We start from the raw sequence: 25948 nt of genomic DNA, 5'->3' as shown, positions 1-25948 counted from the left end.
GTCAGGTTTTTCGTTCGACCATGCCCCCCCGATTTCCTTCGCGCGCATGCCGGTGCCGTTGCGCCACAATCCGATCGCGTGCGCCAAAATCCCGGGGCAATTCAGGTACAATCGGTGCAAAACGGAAATATTCGGGTAACACGTCGGGAAAACGCGAATCGGGCCCTTAGTAAATGACCCCCCATGTCTTCCAAGTGTTGATCAAGTTCACATGACAAACTTGTTCAGTCTTCCGTTCCTCGACTATTTCATAGGAGTCCTAGCATTTTACTATGAATTCACTGTGGACAACTCTTCCCCAAAGTTTGAAGTTCTGACTTCCGGCTGAGCAGATGATGTCTGTGTATGATAAAACTGGATTGAAAGTTTTATAATGGAGGATTGTTTGGCACATATCAAATATAATGGGCAGTCTCAATGTACCAATATTTGTTCAAGTGTTCTTCGACCATGTCACTGACCCACCGGTTTGGGAGTGACACACTGAGATTTTAGGCAGCTGACAATACCTGACATGGTTGTGTGCTTTGGTCACCAATTCTGTAGGGATCTCTTTGTTGAAAAGCATGGAAAATACCTAAACCCGAATCGGTAAAACCTGTGATTGGTGCTAACCAACGTTTTTACAAAAATTGCTGCCCCTGTGATGATTATAGAGTAAGTGTTGATGCGCTCACAGTATGTAGATGGAGGTGCACTCATACTGACACCCATGATCGATGCCAGCACCAATTGCATATGTTATTGGAGGTGGTTGAGTTGAAGGCCAAGCTCAAACTTCTTGCTGGAGTTTTGGAACACAAACTTACAATGTTCAGTATGGACCCAAACATTGCAGTTCAGGTCCACTCATTACTAAATCCAACACTTTAATCAATAGAACTCCACTGATTCGGGTGTAGTTGGGATTGGTAGAGACATGTTGTCTACTCCAGTACAAAACCACCATCTGACATTAGGAAGCCAAAGTAGCCTACTGAACCTACACTGAACCATTTCCACTTAAGCTCTCTACAGTCCGAGGTGTGGTCCAGGCCGGGAACAAAAGCCTTGGCACTGCCTATCTGAAAGTAGAGGGCTATAAATATTGACACTGATTAGGGTAAGAAAATTGTCAGCAACGTATAATAAAATAATCCTCGCAAAACCCTCCACAAACCCAGCCAAACAGTCAAGCAATGGTGGCATTCACAGAAAGTACATAGTATTAGCTAAAAGAAAAATTGTTCCGGGAGGACCTCACATGGGCTTTGTCAGGCTGCTGGGGTAGTGAACCCCCTGGACCACCGGGAACGATGACACACGCCGACACCTGGGACTGGAATCTCAGTGGCACCCTGTTTTCACCAAAGCCCGCCGCAAAGCAGGTTGGACTTGCTGCAGCGTGGTAACACCAGGTCGTTCCACAGGCGTGAAGATAGAGGTATAAAGTCATCAGGCAAGCTCGTGGCTGGAGGTCAAGACAGGCGGCAAAGGTTCAGGGTCAGAGACATTGCAGGAGGTCAGGGCTGGCACCGGAGAGGGGGCCGCACCGCAGAGAGGGGGACGGGTGCGCCTGCAACCTGAGATGTGGGTCACAGGAGCACCCATGACAGGCTTTTGGCATTAGATAGGGTCACAGAAGAAGGGCATCAGGGTCCCAACACTTTTCTAAATCTTGTCCCTGTGTTTGTAGACTATATTTTCATAAGGAAGATTCAGGTTCAACAACGTCTTCCATTGGGATACTGAGGAAGGGCGATCAACCATCCAAAGGAGAACTATACTTCTTCAAGCTTAAAACATCACTTCCCTCAACAAAACAGTGTCATAGGACATCCAGGGACACAATTTCCCACCAAAATGAAGCAATATACCGACAGGTACAAATGAGATGAATAAAATCAGTCTTCTAGCACCTATGACAGGCAGAGGAAGAAGACCTATGCATGAGAAACAACCAAACGGGAGGAATATAACTTACAAGGATTATGTGTGGCCCCAGTAACATGTCCTTGTCTTGGCCACAATTCCTATTCCAACCATATCTGGATAATCCACACTGGAGAGCTACTTAGCCGACCATACATGGTGGGTGTGATAGCATTGTGGAGCTTGGTGCGTCATAACTTACTATGATGAATAAATTTCAGCTAACATGGCCATGGTCCAATTTTGGAATTGTGGTAAGTACAAGGATTTGATCTTCTTGGACTGAACAAAGGTGGTCACTAGGTCACAGAAAGGTTCGAAGACGAAAGGTACAATTATATGTTCTTCAGTCTAAAGGTACAAAACTGTGGTGCGTGATGAGTACCATTACTATTGCCAAATATATCACCTCAACCTGTTGCACCCTGCCAATGCATTGGCGTAACCCTGACATCTCCTGTCACATTTAAACCCCTGGGATTGGCCACCTACACCCTCAAGGAGATAAGTTGATAAAGAAGACCTGTCACCAGAATTTTACCACCCTGACTAACAATGCCTGCTGAAGGGGTTACAAGAGATCCCCATATCTCCTAAAATTAGCTGCCAGTGAGGCTCTGTACTTTAATTACAGTAATTTTTCTGATATGTAAATGAGCTATTCTGAATCATGTCTGGTGGATCTGACTCTTCTCTCTCCTCGGCTGCCAGTAAACCACACTCCCTTATTTTGACTGACAGCTCTGCCTTGTGTTACATTCATATCATGTGACCAGAGCGACATCATCTCAGGTCCTTTAGCCTCCTTACATAAGCAAACTGTTCCCATACTGCACTGTACTGTATGTTTCTGATCGCATGAAATCACAGAAACCTCCATAAAGGAAAGAGAGGAATCCATGGAGGCTGCTGTTATTCCATGTGATCAGATACACACATGGGGTACATTTTGCAAATGTAAAGGGTACATGACCTTTGATGACATAACCCTGGTCAAATGACATGAACTGCAAAATAGTAAGGAGTCATAAGGCATGGGGAGGAATTACAGGACATCTATCACCAGATCAAGGATTGTAAGCCAAGCACACTGACATACCGGTGTGCGCCCCCTCTGGCAGGATCTGCTGCTCTTTTAGCTTCTTATGCCCTCGTTTTTAAGAAAAAGGGGCTTTAAAAATTATGCATGGAGCTTGGAGCCCCTCAGGCTCATTTGCGTAATTTTAATAGCCCTTTTTTTCTTAAAAACGAGGACATAAGAAGCTAAAGGAAGAGCAGATCCTGACAGAGGGGGCGCACACCGGTATGTCAGTGTGCTTGGCTTAAAATCCTTGATCTGGTGATAGATGTCCTTTAAAGGCAGCCATCCTAATTTAACCCAGTTCTATGAAATACAAAATTGGCTTCATTAGTTTAGGGCTATTACCGTATTTTTCTTACTATAAGGCGCACCGGATTATAAGGCGAACCATCAATAAATGCCTGCTAAAACCTCTAGGTTCATATATAAGGAGCACCGGATTATAAGGCGCACCTGATTATAAGTATGAATGACCAGCAGGTGGCAGGCCTGTGCACAGTTCAGGGCAGCTGTTATCTGTAAGTACAGTTCATTATAAGGCGCACTGGACTATAAGGCGCACCTTTGGTTTCTGAGAAAATCAAAGGATTTTTTGTGCGCCTTATAGTCTGAAAAATACGGTAATTTCAGTAATATCAAAAATATACCTTGACGATTGTTTTTCAGTCCTCAATCATTTACACCCAAAATGGGTGTAAGTCGATAAGAAAGACTATTGAATTCTATAGGTCAAGTGTTCCACCAATAAAAATTCTCCTTCTAGTGATGTCATCAGTCTCTGGGTAGATTTTTTCTGGTTCTTCACAACTTCTACTTTCCACCTAATATCTTTACAGAACTTCCATATACATATAACACAGCATGAAGGGGCTCGGTGAAGGTGGTGGTGAAGGTGTGTAAGTGTCTGATGGGGTCACACAGCTCATAGAAGGACAATTTTCCCGCCTCATAATCCAGACAGATCCGGAATCTATCACTGGAGATAACGTTAGGTAACGGGATCTCTTTCCTGTCATGAATGGCTGAATATGGATTGTCATACCACAGACGTCGACTTAAACCCCAAGATTTGTCATTTTCTCCGAGGTATGATCCATCTCCAGTCCTGTCCATACTGGGGTAACACATCCCCACCATCCACTCCCCGGTTCTGCTGCCCTCCACATCCCAGTAATGTCGTCCTGAGGTGAATCTCCGGCAGCTCAGCACCTGACGAGACTGGAACCTCTCTGAGGTTTCGGGATGACCCTGGTGCATTACTGTCCAGGTTATTGTTTGGACATCATCAGATATGAGGAGATCATTAGCAGCTGTCTTTACATCCAGTAATATATTTGTAGGACCCTCCCCATAGATTCCTCTGTCTCTTGCAGCCATTACCTTCTCCCCAACGTCCGAAAATTACATCATCGCTCCCATTTATGGACACAGGTATATCTTGTGTGTGACTGGGAAGAGATCGGGGACTAGGAGGTTTTGGCCTAATATTCACCTGTGTCTGGTTCCTGTAACACAGTCAGTGGATCAGTCATGTTACACAGCTCCTCAATGTCCTTCATCTTCCTGGACAGCTCGTCCTTCTGTATCTCCAGCTTCTGGATCAGAGCAGACAGTGAGAGGGACTTTTCCTTCTCCTGCCTGGAGATGTCACTCAGGACCCTCTTCTCCAGATCATCCAGACGTCTCCTGATGTCTATAAACAGGGCAGTGACTCTCTCAGCTTCTCCAGATGCTTTTTCTTGAGCTTATCTCCTGCGCTCCTCCAGATTCTGGAGTCTTCCCTCAGTCTTATTCCTCTTTGTGATCAGTTTCTGAAGAACATTTCTTAGTTTCTTCTTCTCTGAGGCCTCATCCAGCGTCTCCACCTGGTGTCCCCGATGTTCTCCAGCCAAACGACAGGACACACAGATACAAGCTGCGTCCTCCGTGCAGTAATATTCCAGGATCTTCTTATGGACAGAACATTTCCGGTTCTCCAGGGAAGTGCTGGGATCAGTCAGGACGTGTTCTGGTCCCTTGCTGTGGACTCTCAGATGATCATCACACAGAGAAGCCTCACAGTGTAGACAGGACTTCACCGCAGGAGTCCAAATAGTAATAGCAGAAGGTCTCATTGATAGAGAAGTCCTCGCCTCTCAGATCTGCAGACGTCATGGTAGGCAATAACTAGAAGCGGTGACACCACATGTGACCTTTGGCCGTGTTCCAGCAGATCTTTTCCTTACAACATTCGGGAAATCTTCCTATAACCATAATCTTTATAGTTGTTGTATACAGTATACAGATTCCTGCTGCTGTGAATCAGTTATAATATAATCTTCTGTCTGTTGTGATCTCTCGATTTTACGATATTATTAGACTCGTTGTGAACTCCCCCGTGCTGTCGCCACCTTTTGGCCATTTTCTCATACTACAATTGTAAACATGTTTTGTGAATAAAGTTTGAATTTTTTTCAACATCAATTTATGCTGCCGGAACGAAGTTTGAATTAACTTTAATTACTGTATGAGTGTTTCTAAAAGGGGGTGATAACCCTTCATTTTCCTACAGCTGACTAGGATACACCCCCAGAGTCAGGGACGGATCCAGGTTTCAGTAGGCCCCTGGGCGACAGAGCCTCAGTGGGCCCCTTAACAGTGAACTTGTGGAGAAGGCTGCAGCAATTTGAGCAGGGAAGGATTAACTATGTATATTAAAATACTACAAAGAAGTAAGCACCTTGGCCAGTAAAAAAAACCCCCAAAACTCTAACTTACCTCAAGAACGCAAGTCCATCACGCTCTCCTCTTCTAATCTTCAGCACGGACGGATGCGCCGTGAAATCATCCCGCCAGCTTGCAGGCCGGCATGCGTCCTGTATATGGTGAGACGCTCTGCCGCAGAAGTATCTTTGTCCAGGACAAATTGTCCTATTCCTAGGATCCATTTGCGGCGCCGCCCCCCGTCACATGAGGACGCCGCAAGAGAGATGGTTTCTCTCAATTACATCGGTGACACAAGGATGCCATCACCAATGTAACTGAGATTTTTGGATAATTGAGGCTGGTGGGCCCTCTGGGAGCTCGGGGGCCCCGGCACTTGCCCGGGTAAGCCTGGTGCTGACGCCGGCCCTGGTTTCCACCCCCTTGGCTAATATAAGCTTATACATAAATAAACCTCTATTTTTGGAAAAGTAGTGGAAAAACACCAAACGAATCAGGAGCTCAGCATCAATCAGAGAAGGTAGGTCACCCATGCATCAGAAGAGGTAAGTCACCCATGCATCATATGATGTAAGACACCCATACATCAGATAAGATAAGTCACCCAGCATCAGATGAGGTAAGTCTGCAAACCAGGCTTGCCTGGGTAAGCTTGGTGCTGACACCGGCCCTGCCCAGAGTCGATTAAAGGTTTCCACCCCCTTGGCTAATATAAGCTTATACATAAAAAAATCCATATTTTTGGAAAAGTAGTGTAAAAACACCAAACTAATCAGAATCTCAGCAGCAATCAGAGAAGGTAGGTCACCCATGCATCAGAAGAGCTAAGTTACCCATGCATCAGAAGAGGTAAGTCACCAATGCATCAGAAGAGGTAAGTCAACCATGCATCAGATGAGGTAAGTCACCCATGAATCAGAAGAGCTAAGTCGCCCATGCATCAGATACGGTAGGTCACCCATGTATCAGATGAGGTAGGTCACCTATGCATCACATGAGGTAAGTCATGCATGAATCAGATAAAGGTAGGTCATCCATGGATTAGATGAGGTATATATATATATATATATATCCCAGCATTCTGTATATGGTTAGAGGTCCCCTATAATATATTTATTAATGGAGAGGTAAATGTGGTAAAGAAAATCACAATATTTATTAATATAAGATGTTTTTTTTAATTTAATTGAAGAGTCACGTGGAGTCCAAACTAAAGACCTTCTATGTAGGAGACATTAGAGGGCAGGAGGTGGATCAGCAATTTTCACAATTATTCTACATAACAGTGAGTAATTCCAAAATATCATCATAGTAATTGTACATTATCAACAACTCTACATCTAGCTTTTTATGTCTGGTAAAATATTTTCTAGCCGGTAGTGATGAGCGGACCCGGATCACAACGCTGTCTGTGCCGAACATTGGGGATTTGGGGTCTCCGAATCCTGACTTCAGCAAGAAGTTCGGGTCCGGCATTCGGCTCACCCCGTCGCCGGTAACACCCATGATCGGTGCTGGCAAAGCAGCCTAAATGGTGGTGGCACTTGGGATCGTCGCTCCCTGATGACATCACAGGAAGTGATTATCCTTGGGAAAATGGCGGCTTGTGTTGACCCTTTAAAGCCACGATCAGTGCCAGCACCGAGGGTATTACTGGTGAGGGGTGATCTTCAGGTTCAGGTCTGGTACCCAGACCAAACTGGGTCTTCAATACGTGACCCCACAACCCCCCGGACCAATAAGCTATACTCCACTTAAAAAGGTTGTCCAAGGGTATAATAAAACCCTTTGATGGCCATGATGGAGCGGGTTTAAAAAATTGATCAGTTTAGGGAATAGGTGTTGATTCTCCCCCCCCCCCCCCCACACACACACGTTCCGGTTAAGGTATTGACGGTCTATCTAGATGAAAGATCTAGATCAATACTAACCCTGACCCACCCCTTTATAACAAAGGGCATGACAAAGGTTTCCAGAACCGGAGTCAGAACTTTGGCTTCTAGTCTAATATCTTTACACAAGCTTCTCTCGAAGAATAGAATGCAGCATGAAGGGGCTCGGTGAAGGTGGTGGTGAAGGTGTGTAAGAGTCTGATGGGGTCACACAGCTCATAGAAGGACAACTCCCCCGCCTCATAATCCAGACAGATCCGGAATCTATTACTGGAGATCTGGTGAGGTAACCGGATCACTTTACTATCATGTCTCGCTAAGCAAATTCTACGTAACGATCTCCCCCAACTCCAGGACTTGTTATTGTCTCCAATGCGTGAATATCGTCCAGTCCTTTCCATACTGGGGTAACACATCCCCACCCTCCATTCTCCTATGTCACTGATCTCCACTTCCCAGTAATGTCGTCCTGAGGAAAATATCTTGCTACTTATCTCCTGAGGACTCCGGGCTGCTATTTGTGGAAGTTGCGGCTGTACTCGGGCATGCCGGGCTGCAACTTCATTGTTGCCAAATTTCTGGATACATCTATTGGCTGGGTTTACATCCCGTAATGTGTCAACCTGAGCTATCCTTCTATTTCCTCCTGCTGTTACCTTTCCCCCAATCACTTCAAGCATGGAATCATCGACCACATACCCTGCTGATAGAGATTGTCTTAAAGGCGGTGGTTTTGGTGGACACTTTGGTCTCCTCATTGCATGTATATCAGACAAACCTGCATCTAACATCCCTGCAATTACATCCACATCTATTTTATGTGTCTCATCATCTCCCAATATGTCCTCCTCACCTCCCCCCTCCTCAGGATCACACAAGTCACCTGTGTCTGGTTCCTGTAACACAGTCAGTGGATCAGTCATGTTACACAGCTCCTCAATGTGCCTCATCTTCCTAGACAGCTCGTCCTTCTGTGTCTCCAGCTTCTGGATCAGAGCAGACACTGACAATGACACCTCCATCTCCTGCCTGTCGATTTCACTGTGGATGTTCTTCTCCAAGTCCAACAGCTTCATCCTTAACCGTAAACCGTCCAGACCTCCTTTCGAGTCCTTAAGAAGGGCAGAGACTCTTGCAGATTCTTCAGATGCTTTTTCTTGAGCTTTTCTCCATTGTTCCTCCAGCCTCTGGATTCTCTCCTCAGTCTTCTTTATTCTGTTTTTTAATTTCGGTAGAACATTTATCAGTTTCGTCTTCTTCCTCTCAAAGACCATATTCAGTAACTCCGCCTGATGTCCCCGATGTTCTCCAAACATATGACAGGACATGCAAATGCAGGTGGCGTCCATAGTACAATAGTATTTGAGCCATTCCCCGTGGACAGAACATTTATAGTGCTCCAGAAAAGTTGAGATCTCAATCAAAATATGTTCCGGTCCTTCACTGTGAACTCTCAGATGATTATTACAAAGGAAAACCTCACAGTTCAGACAAGACTTCACAACAGGTACACTTGAGTCCACACAGTAAGTGCAGCAGATCCCGGTGACCTCCTCCTGATGTGGCTCAGTAGACTTGAGACGTTCTGCTACATTATGTAGAGCTATATTCCTCCTCAATTCAGGACGATCTTGAAAGTTTTCTCTACAATCAGGACAGGAATAACCTCCAGACCAGTCCTGTGTGGTCAGATGCTGATCAATACAGTCCCGGCAGAAGTTGTGTCCACATCTCAGGGTTACAGGATCTGTGTAGAGGCTCAGACAGATGGAGCAGTTCAGCTCCTCTCTCAGATCAGAAGACGCCATGGCTCTACATAGAAGCAGTGAAGCCAAATCCGAGCTATGTGTTCCTGGCACAAGGGTGTATTTTCACATGTTCTTCCTTATTATAGACAGTTTGATCTTTGGTCTTCAACGTAGAGATACATTCCACTTCTATCTTCCTGCTCTGTAGAGGTGGTTGTAGGGCAGGGTCATCATCTATGTATCCTCCTTCCTGTTTCTTATTACAAGGTTTGATATCTTCAACTTATCAGTGAAGATTATCCATGGAAAGGTGACATCGCCTTTTAGTACTGTTACTAAAATTTATGTAAGAATTTCTGCCATTTTTTATCGGGGAACGGTGAAGGAGAACCTGGTAAATCCTTGTACTATAATGTTGTCTCCTTCTTAGAAGTAAGGAAACATTTAACCCTACACAACTACAATGGGTGATGTACAGTCATGAACTTGAGTCGTAGTTTTCCTTGAACAAACTCCCTTCTGTGACAACGAGAAGGTAAATCTTTTTTGACCAAATTCTTCCCAAAAGACCATTTCTGGTTCGGTTTCTCCAGCCAATCAATGAGCGTACATTTCTGGCAGTTCTGAGTTGATGGCACTACGGACATGTTCCAATAATTGAGGGTAAGTGAGTATGATGGGTCTTTGATTTGCCACTGTTATCTTGGTCGATCACTACGCCTTAGCTTCTCAATGTCGCTCAATGTCTTCTGGTCTTCTTCAAAGTGGAACATCTCAAGAACCTCCAACGTGCCTGCCATATGGCTATATATTGCACATACCCCATGCAAATAGCATGTGTAAAAACATCAGGGGTCAACTTTAATTAGATATAATTAGATATAATTAGATATCAGGGATGGTTCATTAAGAAAATGGTGGCCTTTGTTTCTGTAGACTTGAGGCGTTCTGCTACATTATGTAGAGCTATATTCCTCGTCAATACAGGCCGATCTTGAAACTCTTCTCTACATTCAGGACAGGAGTAACCTCCAGACCCGTCCTGTGTATCCAGCACACGATCAATACAGACCCGGCAGAAGTTGTGTCCACATCTCAGCATTACAGGATCTGTATAAGTGGTCAGACAGATGGAGCAGTCCAGCTCCTCTCTCAGGTCGGCAGACGCCATGGCTGACACTACTGAGAAGCAGTGAAGCCAAATGTGAGCTACGTGTTCCTAGTATTTTTCCATATTCCTCTTTATCAAAGACAGTTTGATCTTTGGTCTTCAACCAAGATAACAAAATTCTTTATGTCTTCCTGATGTTTAGGTGGACAGGGTCATCTATTGTATGTTTATGTATCTTTGTTCCTGTTTGTGATTATAAAGTTCTATGTCTGTAACTTATCAGTGAAAATGATCGTTGGTAAAGTGACATTGCCTTTCAGTATAATTACTTACAATTGTCTAAGAAATTTCTGCCATATTTCATCGGGGAACCTGATCTAATCAATCCTTGTGAATGGGACAATGTGATGGGTGGATTGGCCTTGTAAGAGAAAGATATCGCAACAATCATATATGCAAAAGGCACTCATCAAGAAGATGCTCCAAACATCTCTGAACCTTGTCTGTCTTTCTCAGCAGTGAGGACAGCCCTGACTTAAAGGACATTAGCTGAAATGCAGCCATGAACGTGCATTGAACCTCTGCTGGGCTTCAGGGTTTTCTTCAGACACAGGGTTGGGTTAGGTGACCAGACGGCGGGCGAACGAGTTGGGCGGGGGTGGACATCGATGACTGGTTGCAGTAGCAGGGAAAGACACCACGCGCCCTCCTCCTGTTCATGTGGGGGGTGAGGGGGTGATGGGTATTGGATGCGCGAGGGGTCTGGGCTGCAAGAAATTAATAGAATCACTCCCTCCTCTCCAGAGCCCGCCTCAAAGCAGGGTGGACTTGTTGCAGCGTGGCACCACCGGGAGGTTCCATAAGCACGACTTTGTCCACGGTGTCAACCAAGGCGAAGTACAGAATCGTAAAGCAAACTCGTGGTCGGGGACAGGCAGAAGGTCAGGACAGGCAGTACAGGATCAGAGTCAATAACGGAATAACGGGTCACAACGGGAAATCACAAGGGCAATGGAACAAAGCTTTCTCTAAGGCACAAGGCAGGAAGATCCGGCAGGGGACACCGGAAGGGGCAGGAACTTATCTTGGCAGGCGGCCAGCCAACGGCAATTATCGGCACGCTGGCCCTTTAAAACTTACAGAGCTGGCGGACGCATCCTAGGGGATGGGAACGCACACTGGACCATGTGGAGCGAGGAGACCACTGCTGGAGCTGGAAGAGGTGAGTCAACGTGCAGGCAGGCTCCGGGGGCACAGTAAGGCACACGGGTGCACCTTTGACCCGGGATATAGGTCGCAGGGGCACCCATGACACTGGTTCTGTAAAATAGGCACAGCACCTGTGTAACCTATTGCCGGGAGGCGAGACTGCCGTAGTCCTGCTGTTACCGTTCCATGTATTTGAGGGCAGGAAGTGAATTTCATAAAAAACTTTTACAAAGATTGTTCATAACAGAAAGAAAACTTTTACAACAGCAATTCCAAAGTATCATCATGATTACTGTATAACCTGATATCTATCTTTCGATTTCTGGTTAAACCTTTTTAGCTGTAACATCTGCGCTGGTGTTTTCTATTTGCTGAATTTTTGCTACATTCACATTCGCAGTATTTTGCTGGTTATACTCTAACTTAATCGCTTTACTGCTGTTTATCCTGGTTTTCTGCTATTGTATCTTTGATTATACCGTTTTTGGATTTCGATTTTGTACCATAGGTACTATCCTCGTTGTGAACTGGACCCCTGACCTTGATTTTTGTATTATTGTTTTGTGTGTGCAATGCAGCTTAGGAAAGTACCGTCTTCACGGTTGTTCCGTATCACCTTAGGATACATGAGGCAAGTAGGCTCATTGTCCTGTATATGCCCTGAGCGGAAGAGAACAGTCTAAATGTTCCCTTTAATGGTTTATATTCTTTGTGATGTCATTAGTCGCTGTCCAGTTATCTTCTACGATGATAGTTTCTTCCAATCAGCGGTGGAGGAGGAGTAACGCAGTGGGATCTAGTTTAGACTGCAATCATATTTGATACTTGATTGGTGGAGGCCACAAAACAATCAGTCGTTTGCCATCCTGTAAACACAGGGACAAGCAATGAAAAGTGGTTGGATACTTGTCCTTGTATCCAATTAAAGCTTCTGCTCAATACAGTGACACAAGGTCAATTCCTTCCATTGTTATGTTCTTCTCTGAGGCCTCATCCAGAGTCTCCACCCGGTGTCCCCGATGTTCTCCATCTAGTCTGCAGGACACACAGATACAAGCCGCATCCTCAGTGCAGGAATATTCCAGGATCTTCTCATGGACAGGACATTTCCTGGTCTCCAGGGAAGTTCTGGGATCAGTCCGGACGTGTTCTGGTTCTTACAGTTCACAGCAGGTACAGAAGAGTCCACACTGAAAGTGCAGAAAGTCTCATTGATAGAGAAGTCTAGATCATCTAGTTCTGCAGGAGCCAAGGCGATGACAATGATTAGAAGTAGAGAAAGTAATTATGACCTTTGTTACACTACGACATATAGACAACTATATGAGGAAGTATAATTCTTGTAATTAACATATGCCGGGTATAGTTTGTGGCTTCTATGAAGCTGCTGCAGTATGAGCTTCTGTACATCTTGTGATCCCTCAAGACATGTTTTAGCATACATTTTGTTCTGAGTGTAAGCTCCTCATCCTCATAGACTGTAAGCTCTTGTGTCACCCCCTCATCCTCATAGACTGTAAGCTCTTGTGTCACCCCCTCATCCTCATAGACTGTAAGCTCTTGGGTCACTTACTCATCCTCATAGACTGCAAGCTCTTGTGTCACCCCCTCATCCTCATAGACTGTAAGCTCTTGTGTCACCCCCTCATCCTCATAGACTGTAAGCTCTTGGGTCACTTACTCATCCTCATAGACTGCAAGCTCTTGTGTCACTCTCTTATGCTCATAGACTGTAAGCTCTTGTGTCACCCTCCTCATCCTCATAGACTGTAAGCTCTTGTGTCACCCCCTCATCCTCATAGACTGTAAGTTCTTGTGTCACCACCTCATCCTCATAGCCTGTAAGCTCTTGTGTCCTTCCCTCATCCTCATAGACTGCAAGCTCTTGTGTCACCCCTTCATCCTCATAGGCTGTAAGCTCTTGTGTCCCCCCCTCCTCATCCTCATAGACTGTAAGCTCTTGTGTCACCCCCTCATCCTCATAGACTGTAAGCTCTTGTGTCACCCTCTCATCCTCATAGACTGTAAGCTCTTGTGACCCCCCTCATCCTCATAGACTGTAAGCTCTTGTTTCACCCACTCATCCTCATAGACTGTAAGCTCTTGTGTCACCCCCTCATCTTCATAGACTGTAAGCTATTGTGTCACCCCTCATCCTCATAGATTGTAAGCTCTTGTGTCCCCCTCATCCTCATAGACTGTAAGCTCTTGTGTCCCCCTCATCCTCATAGACTGTAAGCTCTTGTGTCCCCCTCATCCTCATAGACTGTAAGCTCTTGTGTCCCCCCTCATCCCCATAGACTGAAAGCTCTTGTGTCACCCCCTCATTCTCATAGACTGTAAGCTCTTGTGATCAGGGCCCTCACTCCTAATGTTCCATATGACTGTTTGTACTCAGTAATGTAATATTGTATTTTTATATGTCCCATATGATCTGTAAAGCTATGGAATATGATGGTGCTATATAAACAGGGTCACATCTGCCATGAAAATCTCACCTCAGGCAGCAGAATCCAGAGCCCTTTGAGGAGCGGCAGAGTGTGCTACTAATGCGGACAATTCAAGCTCCTATTGTAGCCCGAATCGCCCATCAGATAAATAAATCGCACCTGTCTCTTTAAGACACAGGTGCTATTCATATATGGAGCGATGCAGCACCTATCCGGCTGCCTGCATCGCTCTGTACTATGTAGGGTCACAGACGGCATGTGATGACGTCACACCGCCGGTGTCTCTGAAGAGAGCCACTGCTGACGAGCCGGGAGGAGAAGAGAGCCGCCGCTGACGAGCCGGAAGTAGAAGAGAGTCGCCGCTGATGAGTTGGGAGGAGAAGAGAGCCACCGCTGACGAGCCGGGAAGAGAAGAGAGCCGCCGCATAGGTGTCGGGAGAAGAAGAGAGCCACCGCTGATGAGTTCGGGAGGAGAAGAGAGCCACCGCTGACGAGCCGGGAAGAGAAGAGAGCCGCCGCATAGGTGTCGGGAGAAGAAGAGAGCCACCGCTGATGAGTTCGGGAGGAGAAGAGAGCCACCACTGATGAGCCGGGCGGAGAAGAGAGCCGCGTGCTGAGGAGTCGGGAGGAGAAGAGAGCCGCCGCTGGAGAGCCGGGAAGAGTAGAGAGCCGCCGCTGACGAGCCGGAAGGAGAAGAGGACCACCGCTGACGAGACTGTATGTAAGTATAAGTTTTATTATTTTTGCTGGTCAACTATTGATGAAAAAAGAGAGGAATATATATATATTTTACACTGTGTATACATATGGGGGACGTATACTATTTATACTGGGGGGCCTCTGTATATTAAATAAATTTAATATAATAAAACTGATTTTGAGAAATCTATATTTGGAGGCAATAAAGGGAGGAGAGGCTGTGTATCTGGGGGCAGAGAGGCTGTGTATCGGGCCGGAAGCTTGGTATCTTTGGGGGGGGGGCTGCGTATTTAGGGGTAGGGTGTATCTGGGGGGAGAGGCTGTGTATCTTTCAGGGAGGCTGTGTATACGGAGGGAGGCTGTGTATCTGTGGGGGGGGGGAGAGGCTGTGTATCTGGGGGGTAGAGGAGTGGCTATGCATACAGAGGGGGGGGGAGGCTGTGAATATGGGGGGGGGGCTGTTCATTACTGGAGGAGGCTGTGTGCTGCTGGGAAAGGCTAAATTAGGGCACCTAATAAATTGTGTGTTGTGAATTGTGTGTATACTATAATTTGGGTGACTATATAAAGGATGTTTTATGCTGAGAATAGTTTGTGCAGTCATGTTGTGAGTATAATATGTATTGGAAACACTATGGTATTTTTAGGGGCACAGTGTGGATTTGTGCTGCAGTTGAAGACATTTGATTGCGAATTCAGAAGAGGAAATCCATGGCTGGAAGAAATCGTAAAGGATTCCTCTTCCTGATGGAAGGCTGGTCCCGTTCCGTTATTATAAGACTGGTAGAGAATGCCAAGTGAATTCATTTCCATAACATTTTTCTTTCGACATCTTATTATTCTTGCCCGAATGACGTTCATAAATTTACTGTATGAAAAGTTCTCATGTTGGACTATTGTGAGCAGAAATTCAAAAATTTTAAAGGGACCGTAACCTCTAATTCTTATACAGAGGACAAGGACATGGAGAGATTTTACAAAAACACAAGCAATAAGGGAGACAACAGCAATCGGGTGAGGAATGGGGTTGTACTTGGTGATGTAGAGGGGGGGGGGGGGCGTCAATGTGGTAAAAAAAAACCTAAAACATTGGATTGATATGAGATGATTTTTTTTTATTTCAGAGTCTTATGGAGTCAAAACTCGGGAACAACCTTCTATGTAAAGTGAATTTGATCTGCAATTTTTACATACATTTTATATAACGTTAAGAAAATCTTTGGAACAACCATTCAAAAATATCATTGTGAAGAAGAATCTACGTGATCACCCGTAGAACGTTCCATCTTTCTATCCAGTAAAAAGCCATTTTGAAGAGAAAATTAAGAATGCTCCATCAGTCAGAAGACTCTATTCCTTCCGACGTCTGTGGAGATATCTTCTATGACAATGTTTTCCACCACCAACTGTTGAGTTGGACTTGTGGACTGGGATTTAGTTTCATTTGTGGTCAACTTCCTAAGACATCAATACTTGATTGGTGGTTGACCGAAACCAAGCCCCCAAACCACGACAATTTGGTGTCGGCCAAAGAGTCAGAACTTTGGCTGAGCAGCTCCACCGTCCTTCCCACGACTGCTAATATTTTACTATCCTCACCCGAGCTCTGTTTACATAGAACGCAGCATAGACCGGCTCGGTGAAGGTGGTGGTGAAGGTGTGTAAGTGTCTGATGGGGTCACACATCTCATAGAAGGACAACTCCCCCGCCTCGTAATCTAGACAGATCCTGATTATATCACTGGAGATCTTACCAGTTAACTGGATCTTATTATTGTCATGTCTCGCTAAACAATCTTTATAGAACCATCTCCCCAAACTCCAGGACTTGTTGTTATTTCCAATGATTGACTGTTCTCCCGCCCTCTCCATACTGGGATAACAAATTCCCACCCTCCATTCCCCAGTTTTACTGACCTCCACACACCAGTAATGTCGCCCTGAGGAAAAGCTCTCCCTACTTCTCACCTGAAGACACTGAAACGCTGTGTGTGGACGTTTTGGTGGTATTCCACCATGCCAAGCGGCAACTTTATTCCTGTCAAGTATTTGGACATCTCTATGGGCAGTGTTTTCATCCAGTAATATGTCTGCAGGACCCTTCCCATACATTTCTCCTCTTCCTGCCGCTGTTACCTTTTCTCGTACTGCCCCAGTCTTGACATCGTCACCCCCATGTTTTGTACCTGACCCTTGTGTGTTACTGGATGGAGATGTGGGGCTGAGAGGTTGTGGCCTAACTTCTTCAGGTGTTGTGAGTGAAATGGTCTGTAGATACGATATGATATCACTGACACCTGCGCGTAACATCTCTTTGATTACATCAATATCTAAATCATATTTCTTATCATGTCCCCCTGTGTCTTCCTCACCTCCCTCAGGATCACACAAGTCACCTGTCTCTGGTTCCTGTAATAGAGTCAGTGGATCGGTCATGTTACACAGCTCCTCAATGTCCTTCATCTTCCTGGACAGTTCATCTTTTCTTATTCCCAGGTTCTGGATCAGAGCAGACAGTGAGAGGGATACCTGCCTCTCCTGCCTGGAGATCTCATTGACGACCCTCTTCTCTAGGTTCTCCAGACGTCTTTTCTTCTCCTGATCCTCCAGGCCTCCTCTGAATTGTGTGAGAAGGGCAGAGGTTCTCGAGGCTTGTCCGGATGCTTCTGCTTGAACTTTTCTCAATTGCTCCTCCAGATTTTGTTCTCTTTCTTCAGTTTCCATTATTTGGTTTTTCAGTTTGGAAAAAACCTTTTTAAGCTCCGTCTTCTTCTTCTCAAAGGCCTCATCCAGCATCTCCGCTTGGTGTCCCCGATGTTGTCCAGTAACAAGGCAGGACACGCAGATACACATGGCATCCTCGTTACAATAGAACTGTAAAGGTTCCTCATGGACAGAGCATTTGTTGTTCTCCAGAAAAGTGGTCATTTCGGTCAGGACGTGTTCTGGTGACTTGCTGTGGACCTTCAGGTGTTTATCACAAAGAAAAGCCTCACATAGTAGACAGGATTTAACGGCGAGTACAGCGGAGTCAATACAATAAGTGCAGCAGATCCCATCGACCTCCTCCTTTTGAGTAGTAGACGTGAGGCGTTGTACTACATTATGTAGAGCTATATTCCTCTTCAATACAGGACGATCACGAAACCTTTCTCTACATTCAGGACAGGAGTAACCTCCAGACCCGCCCTGTGAAGTCAGGTGTTGATCTATACAATCCCGGCAGAAGTTGTGTCCACATCTCATGGTTACCGGATCTGTGTAGACGCTTAGACAGATGGAGCAGAGCAGCTCGTCTCTCAGATCAGCAGACGCCATGGCCGACCCAACTGAGAAGCAGAGAAGCCAAATGTGAGCTATGTGTTTCTGTCCGTGAAGTTAAGACATGATCTTTGGTCTTCAACTAAGATAAGCATTTTATTTATGTCTTCCTGCTTTGTAGGGCGTTATGGCCAGTGTCGTAACTTTTGGCATGTTCCCGTATTTTCTTTCCTGGTACAACGGGGTCATTTATCTTTGACTTATCGGTGAAGAGAGTAATCATCATAAATTCATCAACAGAAAACAGTCAACTTATTGTAGTAATGACATTGAAGTCCCCATTGAAATCCCATGCTGTCGTAGGACCTTCTAATAAATACATATTTAGTTTCTCCAAAGTTTTCTACAACTTTTACCATTATCAATGAGAAAGGTAGCATAGACTTTTAGAATGGGCACTTGAAAATGTTGAGAAAAAAAAATTGGCAAAATCCTGGATTCTTCTGTAGTGTTGGCTAGAATGGGAGGATGAAGGATGAAATCCTCTGATGATAGTTACATCAAGAAGGATATCCAAATACTCATATATAGCATTGTGCAAGTGGACACCATTAATCCTTACCAAATCTTCAACTCCAATTACTGAAATATAGACGCAAACTTTCACGGACCTTCAGTCCAACCACCGGTAGGCTGGTAGGCTGCCGAAACTACCTATTGCACCATACTCTAGCTGTTTTGGCACCCTGGTCCATATGTCTTTATGTATAGTCCCCGTTTTTTCAAAAAAGTCCTTGATCAACTCCAAGTGGAAGTGTGACAAGGCTTTTTTCAATCATGGTGGCAATGCGAAGTGCCAGAAGCACGTTGACCTCTTTGACTATGTGGTTGTAAATTTGGATGCCACCACGGTGACTTGATAAAGCCTTTTTACACTACTAGTTAAAGCTGGACCTGGACTTTTTTGGGTGGTGATTTTGCCCCTGTAGTATTATGGGACCTATGCTCTTAGTGTCCTTAGTTTTGTTTCCTCAACTTTTGGCAGTTCTTCCTATAAGACCACTTCTGTCTAGACTTATCTGAACAGTAGATGAAAGTACTTGGGTTCCACTAATGTCTCCCAGTTCTGAGCTGAAAAACTGCTGGACTTCTTATAATTTGAAGGGGAATAAGTACGATTTGTGTTTTCTCTCCTTCTGTTGCCTTGGTAGATTACTGTGTCTATGCTTCTGCATGATGCTTAGGCTTCTTCAAAATTGCACATCATACAACCCCTGTAGCATCCATACCAGCATTGTCTTCTATCTGCAGAAGGTGGCTTAGAAGATAATGATTCTCCTCAGTGTTTTGCGTGTGAACTGTGGATAGGTTGCTGCTGTATGAACTGATGGACTGATTGAACTACACCCAGCTCTTCTGCAACCCAGGCCTGTCCAGCAAAGCTAACTTATGTGATGGATGGCTGGTTCAGTCAGCTGTTGGGGGAGGCATCAAGGAACTCCTTTATATATACCTGCCCAGTTCCATTACACATTGCTGGTTCAACTAGTCTCCTTATACCTTTCCCTATTACTGCTAGTTATTACTTTGTCATTCTGTGTATCTGACCTCTGCTACATTTACTCAACTTCTCTCTAGTAATTTAATTTGGTGCTTTGTCATCTTGGTTTTGACCCGATTCCTTCTGACTCCACTTGTGTGTTTCTGGCTTCATCTTACCCATCCACTCCACCATCCTGCAGTTGCCAGACGAGGTAAGTTATCCCTATTCACTTGCAGGTCTCTAAGGGTGTGGTAGCAGGTTCTTAATTTTGCCCCTACCAGGGCAGTTCATCTGGGCCATCACAGGGTGAGTTTGCCACTACTTACCCAAGCCTCATGCATGGATATGCTGCTTGCTGGACAGGTATCTGACAACCCCAATCTGCTTTAAAAATCTTTGCTCAGATGAAGCCTTGCTGATGCAGAACATCTACCGATCCATTTTACCGTGGTATATAATCTGTCACGTGCAATTCTCTTTGATATTGTCCCATTTGTAGCAAAGTCTGACAGTCCCTCACCCAGTTTTAAGCCTCCAGCAGTGCTACAACTTTCTTTTGACCTACGTATGAAAATAGCGCAATATTAGCGTTACCGTTCCATGACTCCCAGTTTCCTAGTAGCAGGTTCCTTCTGCCCGTATTTACTGTCACATGTATACAATTCACAAATGTTATGCTTCTGGATCTAATGTGTCTCCTTCTGAATAGTCCACACTAGAGATGAGCGAACATGCTCGTCCGAGCTTGATGCTCGGTCGAGCATTAGGGTACTCGAAACTGCTCGTTACTCGGACGAATACTTCGCCCGCTCGAGAAAATGGCAGCTCCCGCCGTTTTGCTTTTTGGCGGCCAGAAACAGAGCCAATCACAAGCCAGGAGACTCTGCACTCCACCCAGCATGACGTGGTACCCTTACACGTCGATAGCAGTGGTTGGCTGGCCAGATCAGGTGACCCTGGGATAGACTAGCCGCTGGCCGCGCTGCTCGGATCATTCTGTGTCTGGATGCCGCTAGGGAGAGAGCTGCTGCTGGTCAGGGAAAGCGTTAGGGTGTTCTATTAGCTTACTGTTAGGCAGGAGTGATTCTACAAGAACCCAACAGCCCTTCTTAGGGCTACAATAACGTTCTACTTTTTTTATTTTAATTTGCATCTTTTACCATTTTGTGAGGAATTAGCAGGGGGACTTGCTACCGTTGTGTTTAGCTCTTAGTGGCACACATATCCATAGCAAAGACCGAAGTGGGAAAATTCAGTAGGGGTTGGATTTCTATTAGGCAATAACTCAGTGTCATCTCATCTGGCATAGTAGTGTGCTTCCTTTGATACTTGGCTAGAAAATAGCCATAGGAGAATACAAACAGCTTCTTGAAGCCTACAGTAGCGTTCTATATATTTGATTTCTGGTTGATCTGCTGGTGGCTGTAGTTTCTGCAGTGCATGTACTTGCCAATTCTGAGCAATTTGTAGTGAGACTTGCGACCGCTGTGTTCTGCGCTTAGTGGCGCACATATCCATAGCAAAGGCCGAAGTGGGAAAATTCAGTAGGGGTTGGATTTCTATTAGGCAATAACTCAGTGTCATCTCATCTGGCATAGTAGTGTGCTTCCTTTGATACTTGGCTAGAAAATAGCCATAGGAGAATACAAACAGCTTCTTGAAGCCTACAGTAGCGTTCTATATATTTGATTTCTGGTTGATCTGCTGGTGGCTGTAGTTTCTGCAGTGCATGTACTTGCCAATTCTGAGCAATTTGTAGTGAGACTTGCGACCGCTGTGTTCTGCGCTTAGTGGCGCACATATCCATAGCAAAGGCCGAAGTGGGAAAATTCAGTAGGGGTTGGATTTCTATTAGGCAATAACTCAGTGTCATCTCATCTGGCATAGTAGTGTGCTTCCTTTGATACTTGGCTAGAAAATAGCCATAGCAATAGGATAGGATTGTTTGGTTTTAAAAACTCAAAAAAAAACAAAAAACACAAAAAAAAAAAAAACACAAAAAAACACCAAAAAAAACAAAAAGAAGTAAAAAAAAAAAAAAAGTTATAACTCTCATTTTAAAAATGTTTAACCCGAGGGCTAGGGGTAGAGGACGAGGGCGGGGACGTGGGCGTCCAACTACTGCAGGGGTCAGAGGCCGTGGTCCTGGGCGGGGTGAGACACCACCTGCTGATGAGGGAGCAGGGGAACGCCGCAGAGCTACACTCCCTAGGTTCATGTCTGAAGTTACTGGGACTCGTGGTAGAGCACTGTTGAGGCCAGAACAGTGCGAACAGGTGATGTCGTGGATTGCTGACAATGCTTCGAGCAATTTGTCCACCACCAGTCAGTCTTCCACGCAGTCCACCCATGTCACCGAAATCCCCACTCCTCCAGCTCCTGCACCTCAGCCTCCTCCCCCCCAGTCTGCCCCCTCCCAGGAAAATTTGGCATTTGAACCGGCATACTCTGAGGAACTGTTTTCTGGACCCTTCCCACAGTCACAAACCACTTGTCCGGTTGCTGCTGAGCAATTTTCCGATGCCCAGGTTTTCCACCAGTCACAGTCTGTGGGTGATGATGACCTTCTTGACGTAGTGGAAGTGTGTAAAGAGGTGTCCGACGATGAGGAGACACGGTTGTCAGACAGTGGGGAAGTTGTTGTCAGGGCAGGAAGTCCGAGGGGGGAGCAGACTGAGGGATCGGAGGATGATGAGGTGACAGACCCAAGCTGGGTTGAGAGGCCGGGTGAACACAGTGCTTCTGAGACGGAGGAGAGTCCTCGACCTGAACAGGTTGGAAGAGGCAGTGGTGGGGCCAGACGGAGAGGCAGGGCCAGAGCTGGTGCATCAGCGCCACTGTCAACTAGTGAAGCTCCCGTGGCGAGGGCTCTTGCGGCGAGGGCTAGATCTTCAGAAGTGTGGAGGTTCTTTAAGGAAACACCGGATGACCGACGGACTGTGGTGTGCAACATTTGCCAAACCAGGCTCAGCAGGGGTTCCACCACTACTAGCTTAACTACCACCAGTATGCGCAGGCATATGAATGCTAAGCACCCCACTCAGTGGCAACAAGCCCGTTCACCTCCGGCCGTGCACACCACTGCTCCTTCCCCTGTGTCAGCTGCTAGTCAGCCCCCTGCCCAGGACCCTGGCACAAAAACCCCATCGTCGCCTCCACGATCCTCCACAGCATCCACCAGCGTTCAGCTCTCCATACCCCAGACGCTGGAGCGGAAACGCAAATATAGTGCAACCCACCCGCACGCCCAAGCCCTTAATGTGCACATCTCCAGATTGCTTAGCCTGGAGATGCTGCCCTATAGGCTAGTAGAGACCGAGGCCTTTCGCAACCTCATGGCGGCGGCCGCCCCTCGGTATTCGGTCCCCAGCCGCCACTACTTTTCCCGATGTGCCGTCCCAGCCCTGCACCAGCACGTGTCAGACAACATCATCCGTGCCCTGACCAACGCCGTTTCTGACAAGGTCCACCTGACCACGGACACGTGGACGAGTGCTGCCGGGCAGGGCCACTATATATCGCTGACGGCACATTGGGTTAACTTGGTGGAGGCTGGGACCGAGTCTGACCCTGGGGCTGCTCATATACTGCCGACGCCGAGGATTGCGGGGCCTACCTCGGTCCAGGTGTTTCAGGCCTACTATGCCTCCTCCTCCTCCCACCCCTCCTCCACCTCCTCCTCCGAACTACCATCCGTGGGCACGGCGCCATCAGTCGGTAGCTCTAGGCACAGCAGCAGTGCCGTCGCTAAGCGACAGCAGGCGGTGCTCAAACTGCTGAGCCTAGGCGACAAAAGGCACACCGCCCAAGAGCTATTACAGGGCATCACGGCGCAGACTGATCTGTGGCTGGCACCGCTGAACCTCAAGCCGGGAATGGTTGTGTGTGACAACGGCCGTAACCTGGTGGCGGCTCTGCAACTCGGCAGACTGACACATGTGCCATGCCTGGCCCATGTGTTAAATCTGATAGTGCAGCGTTTCCTCAAGACATACCCCAATCTGTCTGATTTGCTCACGAAGGTGCGCCGCATCTGTGCGCATTTCAGGAAGTCCAGCCCAGATGCTGCCACTCTCAGGGCAGCGCAGCGCCGCCTCCAACTGCCCGCTCACCGACTGTTGTGCGACGTGCCCACGAGGTGGAATTCAACACTGACCATGTTATCCAGAGTTTACCAGCAGCGCAGAGCGATTGTAGACTGCCAGATGTCAACTTCCACCAGAACTGGTAGTCAGGTCAGTCAGCTTCCTCAAGTCTACAATGAGGAGTGGACGTGGATGTCTGATATCTGTCAGGTGCTGAGTAACTTTGAGGAGTCAACACAGATGGTCAGTGGCGATGCCGCCATCATCAGCCTCACCATCCCGCTGCTTGGCCTGTTGAAAAACTCTCTGGTCAGCATGAAGTCGGAAGCTTTGCGCTCGTCACAAGAGACGGGGGAAGAAGATTCCCTTGTTGATAGCCAAAGCACCCTGAGGTCTGTTTCTCAGCGCATATCGGAGGAGGTGGAGGTGGAGGAGGATGAGGAGGAAGAGGAGGAGAATGTTGGCGAGACACAAGAGGGGACCATTGTTGAGTCCTTCACTGTTCAGCGTGTATGGGCAGAAGAAGAGGAGTTGGAGGAGTTGGAGGAGGAGGAAATGGACAGTCAGGCCAGTGAGGGGAGTGAATTCTTACGCGTTGGTACTCTGGCGCATATGGCAGATTTCATGCTAGGCTGCCTATCCCATGACCCTCGCGTTCAAAGAATTTATTCCAGCACCGATTACTGGGTGTTCACTCTCCTGGACCCACGGTACAAGCAAAATCTTCCCACTCTCATCCCTGGAGAGGAAAGGAGTGTGAGAATGCATGAATACCAGCAGGCCCTGGTGCACAAGCTGAAACAGTATTTCCCTTCTGACAGCGCTAGCGGCAGAGTGCGTAGTTCTGCGGGACAAGTAGCGAGGGAGAGTAGGCGAGCAGGCAGCTTGTCCAGCACTGGCAAGGGTACGCTTTACAAGGCTTTTGCCAGCTTTATGTCACCCCAGCAAGACACTGTCACCTGTCCCCAGTCTCGGCAGAGTAGGGCTGATCTTTACAGAAAGATGGTGAGGGAGTACGTAGCTGACCATACCATCGTCCTAAATGATCACACAGCTCCCTACAACTACTGGGTTTCAAAGCTGGACATGTGGCACGAACTGGCGCTGTACGCCTTGGAGGTTCTTGCCTGCCCTGCCGCTAGCGTCTTGTCCGAGCGGGTTTTCAGTGCAGCTGGTGGCATCATCACCGATAAGCGTACACGCCTGTCGACTGACAGCGCTGACAGGCTGACGCTTATTAAAATGAATAAAGGCTGGATTTCTCAGAATTTCCAATCTCCACCAGGTGAAGGAAGCTCAACCTGAATAATTGATCCACTCCTCCTCCTCCTCCTCATTTTCCTCCTTCTCCTCCTCTTTGTACAGTAAAGCAGAGGAAAATGGCTATTTTTTGACAGGGCCCACTGGCTCTTGCTATAGTACTTCATGCATTTAATTTTTCTGGAGGGCCACCTACCCGGTCCTCTGTTTGAAACAATTTTTGTGAGTGCCACATACAGGCACTCAATCTATTCCATTTTTCTGGAGGGCCACCTACCCGGTCCTCTGTTTTAAAAAATTTTTGGGACTGCCACATACAGGCACTCAATCTATTCCATTTTACTGGAGGGCCACCTACCTGCTCCTCTGGTTTGAACAATTTTTGGGACTGCCACATACAGGCACTCAATCTATTCCATTTTACTGCAGGGCCACCTACCTGCTCCTCTGGTTTGAACAATTTTTGGGACTGCCACATACAGGCACTCAATCTATTCCATTTTACTGGAGGGCCACCTACCTGCTCCTCTGGTTTGAAACATTTTTGGGACTGCCACATACAGGCACTCAATCTATTCCATTTTACTGCAGGGCCACCTACCTGCTCCTCTGGTTTGAACAATTTTTGGGACTGCCACATACAGGCACTCAATCTATTCCATTTTACTGCAGGGCCACCTACCTGCTCCTCTGGTTTGAACAATTTTTGGGACTGCCACATACAGGCACTCAATCTATTCCATTTTACTGGAGGGCCACCTACCTGCTCCTCTGGTTTGAAACATTTTTGGGACTGCCACATACAGGCACTCAATCTATCCCATTTTACTGGAGGGCCACCTACCTGCTCCTCTGGTTTGAAAAATGTTTGGGACTGCCACATACAGGCACTATCCAAATTAAATTGTCTCCATAGCAGCCTCCACACGTTGTCTCCATTGCTACCTCCAAAAGTCGTCCATATAGCTGCCTCCATACATCGTCCCTTTATCAAA

At 46.5% G+C, this 25948-nt stretch overlaps 2 protein-coding genes and 1 pseudogene across 2 annotated transcripts; all 3 read right to left on the bottom strand.

Annotated features, from left to right (window-relative positions):
- Positions 1-3192: 3192 nt before the first annotated feature.
- LOC140125871 (zinc finger protein RFP-like) lies at positions 3193-5319 on the bottom strand (annotated as a pseudogene).
- A 1958-nt stretch (positions 5320-7277) lies between these two features.
- On the bottom strand, positions 7278-9395 carry LOC140125870 (E3 ubiquitin-protein ligase TRIM11-like). The gene is made up of 3 exons (XM_072144746.1): positions 8516-9395; positions 7801-8380; positions 7278-7377 (listed from the first exon to the last, which is right to left on the bottom strand). The coding sequence occupies exons 1-3, from the start codon at positions 9393-9395 to the stop codon at positions 7278-7280; spliced, it is 1560 nt and encodes a 519-aa protein (XP_072000847.1).
- Positions 9396-12685: 3290 nt separating this feature from the next.
- On the bottom strand, positions 12686-18122 carry LOC140125869 (E3 ubiquitin/ISG15 ligase TRIM25-like). The gene is made up of 2 exons (XM_072144745.1): positions 16559-18122; positions 12686-12894 (listed from the first exon to the last, which is right to left on the bottom strand). Exons 1-2 carry the CDS (start codon positions 18120-18122, stop codon positions 12686-12688), a joined length of 1773 nt encoding a protein of 590 aa, XP_072000846.1.
- Between the last annotated feature and the right edge of the window lie 7826 nt (positions 18123-25948).

This window comes from Engystomops pustulosus, chromosome 4 (genome assembly GCF_040894005.1).
Source record: "Engystomops pustulosus chromosome 4, aEngPut4.maternal, whole genome shotgun sequence".
Classification (NCBI taxonomy): Eukaryota; Metazoa; Chordata; class Amphibia; order Anura; family Leptodactylidae; genus Engystomops; species Engystomops pustulosus.
This window is presented reverse-complemented; position numbering and strand designations above follow the sequence as displayed.

Bases quoted from the DNA above. Each gene is read 5' to 3' on its own strand.
- LOC140125870 (XM_072144746.1), bottom strand. From the start codon at position 9,395: ATGGCGTCTTCTGATCTGAGAGAGGAGCTGAACTGCTCCATCTGTCTG. The intron at 8,381-8,515 runs GTAACATGACTG...ATGTAATTGCAG, and splicing joins GAGGCACATTGAGGAGCTGT to GGATGTTAGATGCAGGTTTG. The intron at 7,378-7,800 runs GTGTGACCCCAT...TCTGGGTACCAG, and splicing joins GAGTTGTCCTTCTATGAGCT to ACCTGAACCTGAAGATCACC.
- LOC140125869 (XM_072144745.1), bottom strand. From the start codon at position 18,122: ATGGCGTCTGCTGATCTGAGAGACGAGCTGCTCTGCTCCATCTGTCTA. The intron at 12,895-16,558 runs GTAAGATCTCCA...TGGCTCCTGCAG, and splicing joins TAATAAGATCCAGTTAACTG to AACTAGATGATCTAGACTTC.